We start from the raw sequence: 10,414 nt of genomic DNA, 5'->3' as shown, positions 1-10,414 counted from the left end.
TTGCAAATTGTTTGAGAAGTGGCATATTGAAAAGAAACCTGATAACAAATGAATAAAGAAATTCAATCACATATTCGGGAGGTTATGTGGTTGGGGAACATATTTTTAAGGAAAGCAACAAAACAGAAGGAAGACTATAAGCATAAAGAGCATAAGGACAAATGAATATGCAGGCTGCAAATATTCACAATTATGCATGTTTCTTGTTTAGTGCTGGAAGACTTTGTGCATTTTCGTGGATATACGTGTTTGCTCTTGATACTTTGCTCATGTTGCAGGTTCGCACAATAAGAAGACTGGGAATTTTGAACATCAGCAAAGGCCTTGTAGACATTCTATCAGAATTTTGACACAACAAACTAACGGAGGGAATTCCTTCCAAACATCACTTCAATACAGCAAAATGCCTAAGGTTCCCTAAATCAGTTTTACTTCTCTTTACAAGAAATGAAAACAAGATCAACAATAAGACAAAAAGAAACATGGGCAATGAAAACATTTACTTTTTATAGAAAACATATGTTCAAAGAACAGTATGAAGATGAAAGGGTTTTTCATCTTTTTGCTCAATCTGTCATTGGACTTCAGTGACCAAGTCATTAAAGGTGAGCTTCAAATTTATTATTTATTTATCCGTTTCTTGCCCTTTTTTTCCTTTTTTTCCTCTCTTTTGTGTACCAGTCTCCTTTCATCAGTTAGTCTTTCTCATTTTCTATTTCCTTTTTTGATGGAAGCATTGAAGTGAAGCATTTCTGATGAAAAGCAGACAGTTCGTGGCAGGTGCAGGTGCAGACAGATAGGTGACAGTGTGGAGGTTGGCTGCAAAGAAGTCCTATAGAGCAATACACAAGGACAAAATCATCACCAAATCCCTGCTGACTGCAGTATCCATGCCCAGCCAGCAATTTCTGCTTGACCAGAAACATGTCTTGCAGGCACAGAGGTCTCCACTGTATTTACTCATATCACTGCTTGACACTTTTGCACTATGGAAGATGTGCAGAATGACCACAGCTTCGTACATATTTTCACCAAGAGTCATTTCCTGGTGCCCTTGGAAGTGTTGCCATCTGTGCCATCCCCAATTCGATGGCAGAATCATTGTAATTCCTGCTCTCTCTCACTATTTCCATTTCCAAGCACGGCATCTTTCTTTCTTTTACTTTTTTTTGTGTGTGTCTTGTTTCCCTTTTCAGAAAGTGTTCCAATGAAGAGCTTGAGATGCCACAATGACTACAACTCACTCGTGACGTGCACATGGAAGGAACATTCAGAGGCTCATGCTCTCCTTGGTTTGACGCTCTACCAAAGGGATGATATTAAAAAGTAAGTACCTGAAATAGACCATGCTGGAAAAAGTCCAGAGAGTACTTGTCCACAACCTGGAATCCCAGTCAGGTTCTCAGATAATAAAAGCTGTTATTGGGTTACAGTGCTTGCTTCTGATGCCTCTTCTAAAAAGGGGAGAAGCCCTTATCACGTGCCTGCGGAGTTAATTTTATCACATTTTCCATTATTTTCTTGTAATTTTGTTATGGAATTGTGGATAGGAAATATGAGGAGGCGTGCAGATGGCAATTCATGAGGTAGTGAAGATAGACGGAGAGGAAGAGCGGGCTTGAGCCTTATTCATAAACCTAGCAGGGAGAGATGCTATTTTGCCTGGTTAGGGTCATCACTGAGAGGATGGCTTTGATCACTTCTGAAAGACCTTGAATATGCTATGCATGTGAAAGAGTGAATACGGGTAAGTTCATCTGTGCTATCAATCTTCCTCCCAGAGATACCGGTCTGTTTATGAGAGGCTCTCCATGCTGCATCTGTTTCCTTTGGAAAAGGGAACAGAATCAGCAGACACCATCAGTTGTGAGGATAAGAGAGGACAAAGAGCGAGAAATAGTAAAGGAGGAGAGGAAGTTAAGGATGGAAAGCTGAGAGGAAAATGTATTAGCATCTTGGGACAGAGGAAGGAAAGGAGAAGAGGGAACACTTGATTTGGTGGTAGGTAAGAGAGAACTGATACATCTAAAAACAGGAGAAATGAGCTGAAGTTCTTTGGAAAAGGACCTTGAAGCCAAAATTCTGGAAAAAAACCACAAATGAAAGGAAAGATAAAAAAAATAACTTTGATGTTTGGTGTCTGGTCTGGAACACTGTTTGATGATGGATTGTTTTCAGTGGCTGATACAGGAATCATGTCTGGTCAGAGCCATCTTTACTGCAGAAATATCCCTGGTTTTCTTGCTAGTATCCAAACATTGCAGTTGTCTGTACTCCTAAATAATGCCTGCTGGCATACGGTTGGCTTAGAGACCTCATCCAATCCTGGAAGACTGCAGTTCAGCTCAGATATGCACAGCTTTATTTGAACAGGAACAACGGGATGAAGTCATAGGCTCAAGCAGAATCCCAGAGGGTACAGAAAGAAGTATTGCATCTCTTGTCATCTCAGGCTACTCAAGCACACAAAGCTCATCCTCTTCTGACCACCATAAAATATTGTTTTTAATCTTGATGATGCTTTTTGGCCCGGAGAAAAGCTATCTAAAATGATGCCTAACATTCTGGATGAAGTTAATGAGTACGTAAGGTCTCTTGACAGAACAGAACTGCCAAGGATATAGAAATACAGTTTGGGTGAATTAAAAAAAATGCTTAAGTGTCTTTCTGGGACTGCCAAAGGAATTCCTTCAAGAAACTAAGGAATGTCAGAAACCTTCTTGCCTTTCACTCTAAGTATCAGATGCATTTCCCTGATACTATTTTTTATCCATCTATTTCTCAAAAAAAAATGTGAGATAATCAATGGCTAGACTGAAAACTGACAAAATTTTATTGTACCAAAATGTAAGATTCTGTTGAATACTTTGAAATGGGAATGGATTTGAGAAAAACAAAAGGTGATAAAAATGTTAGTCATAGTATTTGGTGCAATATGGGAATAATATTGATAATAAGGATATACTTTTCATATTAAATTAGGAAAATATAAACAGATGGAATAGTTTTCATCATTTAATTTTACATGAACAGAAGAGATCCATATTGCGTCTTTATAGATCGCTTTGTTTTTACACAGACAGAGAGAAGAAATGATTTGCATAAAGGAAGTGAAAGATGATGTACATGAGGCTCCAGACTCCTACATTCACTGGGTTTGTCAGAAAACTGTACATAATTTGGGGATCGGGCCAGATGATATTTACAGCTTCGAACCAAAGCAGATTCTTGAAGCACAACTAAAAGTTCATCTTTTCCAAAATGGTAAGGAATAAACACCATGTTCCATTTTGAAATGTTTGGTCCAGAGGTGAACTGTACTGATAATGTGAAAATTGAAAAACATCTGTACAATGAAAGGATGTGACAGGGAGGGGAAAGAGTGAGAGGCTCTGAAAACTGGTGGACAAATGAGGGGCACTCCACAAGTGGCACCTGAAAAGTTATTGTGGAAATGAGAAAGCTTAACGAGGTGTCTTATTCCCCTCCTTCATGTCCCTGCCCTCAGTATTGCTTCTCATGTGTTGTACCTTCACCTTCCAGTTCAGCTCCTTCCACCTCAAAACCTCTCAGTCAGAGGAAGTTCAGGAGACTTCTTGCTGACCTGGACTGCTCCTGATGGAAGCCAAGGGCTGAGCAATGCACTGGAGTATGAAGTCGCTTACAAACGGGACTGGGAGTCGTGGGAGGTAAGAGCAGGAGGAGCTGGGCTGTCCTGGCCCTGGCTGCAGCCTTCTGGTTGGTTGAGGACTTATGGTAAACGTCATGCAAATAGGCAACATTTCTGTTCTCAGGCACTATGAAGAGTTGCAAAAAATGCTGATTTAGGCCAGGAGGAAGAGGTTGTGTTTCTGTCTGCAAGTGAATTTCCTGGTGAAATGCCACTTGTCCTGACTTGAATGCAGAAATCAATTCTTCACTGAAAAAAAACACTGCACTTGGGTTTTGAGTTGGAGTTTATTTAACCCTGCGTCCCTCCCAAATGAATTTAGGACATGTTTGAAGAGGAGCCTGTGGGCTCACACGGGAGAAGGGCAAAACACCTTTGAAAATGTTTCACATGCACAGAACAGATTTGAGACGCATCCCTTCTCCTTCTCTGCCTTCCCTCCAGCCGTCACCACTGATTTGTGTTCTCTCTCCTTTCCCCTGCTGACAGAAGGCTGCTTCACACCTGCTCTCCAACACCACTCACTGCCATCTCAGCCACCTCATCCCAGGAAGCAGATACACTGCCCGTGTGCGAGCCAGACCGGAGCAGGGCAGAGGCTTCTCTGGGCAATACAGCGAGTGGAGCACAGATGTGTCCTGGGATACCCCCGAAGGTAGAGGCGGATGGAGCAGGGCTGTACAGGGCTGGCTGAGAAGCCAGGACCATGGGACCATCCTTACGGGTCCCTTCCAAATCCAGAAGTTGCAGGAGAAGCACTTTCCAGTCATTGCTTTCTCTCAGGGAGCCTCAACACTTGATTCACCGGGATAGTCCTACCAACAGTGGTGTGGCTGGGGGCTGTGCACCTCTGTGGGAGGTCCACTCCATGGGACTGACTGTGTCTTGGGATGCAGCTCATGAAGAAGACTCGTGATTGTCTTCTCTTGTGTTGTTGGGCTTGTTCCATTTGGAAGGATAAGTATGGCCTAGAAGAGCATGGAGAAGTTTGGAAATGGAAATAAGAGCAAGTGTCCATCTTGTCTCTTGCAGTGTACTTGGCCTTTCCATCCCATTGGCAGGGTCCTTGTTCATGCAAGCCAAAGGCTTTCACTGGACTTGTCCTGCCTCTTAGCATGCTCTGATCTTCTGTGTAGGTGGCATTCAGCCCAGGAACCTTCGTTGCCTCTTCAATGGTGCAAATCTTCTGATGTGTAGCTGGGAAGTGAAGAAAGTGATTGCCACCTCTGTCGTCTTTGGCTTGTTCTTCAGGGCCACTCCAGCATCAGTGTATGTGATCTGCTGAAGGCAGCACACCTATCTCTGTCTGTCCTGCTGGGCTTCTGCTCTGTGTCATTCCTGCTGACCTCAGCACCACCTCCTTTTCTCCGCTCAGGGAAGAAGAGTGCTTTCCTGTGTCTGAGAAGGCTTTGCCCCATGTCCCATACGTGCTGCAAAGCTGTGGGATTCCTGTTAGCAATATCAGCAGTCAAAGCCAGTACCAAGTGTCTGTGCGGATCAAGAGAGAGGAAAAGCTGATTGAAGGCAGCAAGAACAGTGAGTTGCTCTTTGGCATCTTGCCTCTCCTGGGAGAGTTGGGTCTGACCCAGGGGAGGTCCTGGAGGTTTGTGCAGTTGCCCCTGAAGCACTGGAAGAGGGAGGTGAGCCGGGTGAGTTGTCTCTGCCTGTGTGTGTTTGGAGGTACTGGTGATGCTCTTCACAGACAGCAGGCAGGGGAGTTCCCACACTGGGACAAGATATCACTTTGTACCTGAAAATGTTTGGAAATGTGGTGGATGATTATGGAAGGTGGTGAATGGGTGCACTGGGTCTGCATGCTGTTACGGACTCTGAGACACTCTCTGTGTTCTAGTTAAGGTGCTGCCACCTGCCAATGTATCAGTGGAACTGATAGAAAACCAAGAGTATGAACTGAGGTGGAAAAAACACAGTTTACAGTATGGTTTCATAAAACAGCAATACCAAGTTCAGTTCTGGAAGCACAACCAATATGAAAAGGTGAATGATAGGTCCTGGTTTCTCCTTGCCTTGTGAGTGGGAATGAGAGTCACTCTCACTTCTGTCATTTGTGCTTCTTTCCTCTCCGCAGACTGTGCAGACAATAAATATTACCAGTGATGAGCCTCCCTTCACCTTCACCGATCAGATGTTGTCACCGTCTACAAAATACAGGGGAAAAATGCGTGCAATGGTGAACAATCAGGATTATCAGGGATACTGGAGCGAATGGAGTGAGGAGTTTGCCTGGGAAACGGAGAACGGTACTTTTCATGGGTAGTGGTTTTGTCAGGGTTTGTGTTCAGTTACGGAATAAAGTGCCTGTAGAGAAATAGTCATACATTCTCTTGGCAGATGTAACATGTTGGAAAAGAGCCAAGATGTCTTTCTTGCTCCTCATTGCGGTATTCAGGACACATTTGGTCATTTCCACTTCCCATATATGTCTGCAGGAAGAATGATCAGAATGTAAAACCTGTTATGGGAAGTGAGGCCTCAAGTGATGACTCCCGATGTCTTTTTTCTCTCTTTCAGTTCTTTCACCACTGGTGCTCCCATTGATACTCCCAGCTCTCATCACCATTTTGCTCGTAGTTGCTTATTGCAGCTATAAGTATTTCCTGAGGTAAGTTGCCCTGTGAGGAGGCAGTTTAGCTGTTTGATGGCCATGGGTGTGGAAGAAAGGGTGAGGCAATGCTTGTCCACTAAAAGAGTGGTCTATGAAGAGAGGACCCTGTATGTGCAGTGACAGCCTTGTGCAAGGCCGAACAGTGGTGAGAGTTGGCTGCTGCTCACCAGGGCCACAGTGGGGCCATGCAGAGCAGCATGGAGCATGAGTTGTGGTCTCTTCTTCTTGTCACATTGAGACACAAATCTTGAAAACTCTGTGTTGTTGAAGGCAGAAGAAGCTGTGGGAGGAAAAGATTCCAAACCCCAGTAAGAGTCTGCTGATCCAGAGCTACTTGAAGGTAAGAGGAAACCATATCTTGGAAGGTTCATTACTTCTTTCTTCTAGGTGAACCCCAGTAATACCAAGAGCACCATTTTGTGTCCTAGTCTGCAGGGAACAGATACTTTATATTGTCTATTCCTTGTTGTTAGGAAAAGTTCAGTCCATTTGCAATAGAACCGTAATTGTACATTTATACCTGCAGACTTACCTGTGTTGTGCTTGTCAGCATGAAAATCATTTAATATCAAGGTGGGAAATTTTCAGTATTTTATCTCCTCTGCCAGAAGATAAAATGTTTCTGTTTCTACTGTAGTCTTAACATAGTTTTTTTGCATGATATTTCAGTAAAATCTGATTTTTATTTCCCCCCACACTTAAAGAGGCATCTTAGTAGCTTTGTTTACTATCTGTTACGTGTTTTCCCTTTCAGAAGAGGTCAGTGTCTTAATCTCATGGGTCTGAATTTGCACGAACCAACAGCTCTGTTTATTGTGGTCAGAACCTGTAGAGAAGGGTTCCAACCACCCCAGCTGTGTAGTGTTAGGTAAGGTCAGTAGCAAGGCAATTTGGTTTTGAAGCAAGATTCTTCTGGAGAAGTGAAAGCACCTAGCAGTCGTCATGTTGAAGTTGGATCCAACTTTACTAGAGCATACTGCCAGATGCTTTAGCCTCTACTAGTTTTTTTCCTTCTCCATGCTCAGTGTGTTGATCATGATTCTGCTGCTGGTGAAACGCTTCTCTATCCTCAGGTCTGCTATTTTTTATTTTTTCCAGAAAGTTCCTCTAGGAAACTGGCACGCAAGCAGCGAGCTGGACTTCAACAAATGCAGCCTTGTGGAGCACGTGGATCAGCCTAGCTTCCTTCAAGTTGTGAACAGGTGAATGAAGAGAACACTGTAGTCACACTGTGAATGACATGCTCTGAGAGCACCCCAGCTCATGGGAAGCCAGAGTCAAATGTTCTGTCCCCAGAAAGCCCATGGTGGTTACTTCTGATCTGGGGATAGAGGTCCGTGCTATCTGGTTTAACTTGCTCACCTATACAGATCATTCTAACCATACGCATAGCTACTTCAGTTTTCTACTGAGCTTGTGTTTCTGCTTCATGTTTATCACAAATGTATTCCTCATGAGCAACTTTTAACTGTTCCCCATTCAGGCAGATGAACGTTTTGTCAGAGTCCGCTGAAGTGCAGACGGAAAAAACAGAGGTTTCTTCGGATGTTTTGGACCTGCAGAACCCATACCGTGCTCTAAATGTGCCAGAGCACGCCCCAGTCATCTTCCCAAGTCAGATTCCAGGCCATTCCTTTTCCGTTTCCGTTTCAAGGAGAAACAGTGGTGGTGCAAGTATTACTTCCCAGACAGTAATCACTAGCTTTGCTTTCAATGGCCCCTACTTGTACAGCCCAGCGATGTCCTCTCAGCCCGAGATGCATCAGACCCTGGAAGTGACCTCGAATCCAATGGAAGAACGGGAGAAAGCAGCGTCCCTACAGTATGTGACCCTTCCAGACAAAGCGAGTCCCCGGGCTGCACAGAGGCAAGAGCAGCCACAAGCAGGTCCTCTGCCGCCGTTTCTGCTCCCAGATCAGAAGGAAGTGATGCAGTATCTCAACGATAAGAAGGAAGTTTCACAACTTCCCACCGCCTGTGGGAAGGACACAGATGTGAGAACAAAAGAGCACAAGTCTCCAGAGGCTCCTGGCTGTCCCACACTCCTTCAGCAGTGCCCCTTGGAGTACATCACCGCAGACAGCCTGTTACTTCCATCAGCCCGTGACACCGCACACCTGCCACTTGTCACCGCTGGGGAGAAACCCTGTGACCCACAGGAGCTCCAGCCCTCCAGTGACTGCTCTTGCCATGAGGTTACTCCTGGGAAATTTGATGTCACGCTCCCACCTTCAGGCCAAGTACCAGCCTCTCCTGAAATGCATGGGGACACATTTGGAGACTACCTTGATGTCCATTCAGGTCTCCGTGGGCCTTCAGAACTCACAAAGACTTCTTTGCCTTTCCAACTGAAGGGAAGTACTCTCCCCAAAGAGCAGCCATTGTCCGAGGGTAATTTGGTGGTGTTAAATCCTGACAGCACTGAGCCAGGTTTCCTGACTTCCAGAGGTAGGACAGCACCTGGGAAACCCATACAAGATGATGAATCCAACACGGGCAAGGAAAGGGATGTATCAAAAATGCAGGCTATTCAGCTTTTCAAAAACCTGAAATCAGATGATTACTTCTCTTGGCAGCAATCTTTAAAGATCACAGAAATCTCTTAGAGGAGCAAATATAAATGAATAGCAAGGCTAAGAGTAGCTGAAAGTGGTGGCAGCTATCTGATAAAAATGAACTCTCTAATCTAGGAGCAAATAAACAGTAATTCCTTTTTCTATCTTACAGTGCAAATTGGTGTTGAAAGCCATGGCTTGATCTTATCCTCCACGACCTTTGCAACTTTGTCATGAAAGACAATCTAAATATTGCCATATTGACAGACTTGGTGTTTTTGGAACTGTTTTTGGCTTTCCATGGAGACGTTACTGAGATACATATATTACTGGAGAAAATCCCAAAGACTCACTCAGTACAGTAAAAGGAATGGAATGGGCCAATAACAGAGAGATGAGAGAAAGGATGTGAAGGGATGGGAGCCCGTGTCTGGTGGGGTTTTTCAATTTCTGTATGTTAAAATATCAAATTATTTTCCTTTAATTTCAGTGGATGTTAAGCATGCTATAATTCATCTTAACTATGTGACATTTTCTTTTTTCTTTTTTTTTTCTTAATAAGTGTTACTGAGAAAGAAAACCCTATGTTTATTTTATTTTATTGGTACTGCTTCAGTAAAAAAAAATCGTTGCAAGATAGGAGCACAGAAATGCCACTCTGAACAGATAAAAGGCTTTAGTTTTAGATCTGAAGATGGGCTTACCATTATAAAGAATATGTGTGTTTTTCAAATATATAATTTTAACTAATAAAATATATTATTTTTTCTTACAAATTCTTCCTTTCATATGTTAAGAATGTTGTACTTACAAAAGCATCAGTCATTTGAACATGCCTTAGAAGATTCTCTAGGTTCAGAACTGGCACTTATGAAGTAGGACGTTTTCTCCTGAGCTTGCTATATTATTTGACAGACCTATTCAGAAGCAGTTCTGTCTTTATGCCTGCTGATTCCTCCTGCTGCTTTAATGGGACAATACTGATTCAGAAATTGCAGAGAAATGCATTATTTTTTCACGATTTAATTCCTTCCAAATAGCATTTTAAATCTGAAGGGAGTGCAAATTCAGTTTGATATTCCTGAAGGCAAAGGACAGACTGTTGCAGCCGCTAATAGAGAATATTGAGGAACACTTTAAGTCATTTTCAGGTTTTTTTTTAGTTTCTTTGCATGACACTAAGTTGCTAAGTAAATTGTGATCTCAATAGTTCTAATAACAATCCATGCAGAACTAGTACATTTGTTTATACAACATCAAACACATTTGTACAGTCCTATTCTATACATCTCTAACGTTTAATCTCTGATTCCTCTCACTCTCTATGCACTTCCTCTGTTCTCACTGCAGAGCTAAAATTTCCATGAAGAGAAACCCTCAGAATTATATTCTGCAAATGAAGAACTGGCACGAGTACGTCAATGACTATTTTGGCCCCTTCTAACTTTTTTCTAGTTGCTCCTGATATTCTCTAGCCTCAGCCATAACTGTGCATACTACTCCATGAATATTTCACAGTGTTTAGCAGGTGGGCCCTTGTCCTGCCAACTTGCTCAGTATAAG

The 10,414-nt window shown here is 43.0% G+C and overlaps 1 protein-coding gene across 1 annotated transcript; it reads left to right on the top strand.

Annotated features, from left to right (window-relative positions):
• Positions 1-414: 414 nt before the first annotated feature.
• On the top strand, positions 415-9,469 carry LOC136052713 (cytokine receptor common subunit beta-like). Its single transcript, XM_065743027.1, is given in 14 exon segments — positions 415-501; positions 503-605; positions 1,197-1,326; positions 3,080-3,264; positions 3,544-3,689; positions 4,160-4,325; positions 4,807-4,939; positions 5,046-5,206; positions 5,523-5,668; positions 5,760-5,931; positions 6,203-6,293; positions 6,567-6,636; positions 7,395-7,498; positions 7,780-9,469. Coding segments are annotated over 14 exon segments (2,784 nt in total). The 5' UTR covers positions 415-447; the 3' UTR covers positions 8,903-9,469.
• Positions 9,470-10,414: the final 945 nt, after the last annotated feature.

The sequence above is a fragment of the Cyrtonyx montezumae genome, unplaced genomic scaffold, assembly GCF_038088225.1.
Source record: "Cyrtonyx montezumae isolate F1298 unplaced genomic scaffold, pur_monq_1.0 scaffold_3, whole genome shotgun sequence".
Classification (NCBI taxonomy): Eukaryota; Metazoa; Chordata; class Aves; order Galliformes; family Odontophoridae; genus Cyrtonyx; species Cyrtonyx montezumae.
This window is presented reverse-complemented; position numbering and strand designations above follow the sequence as displayed.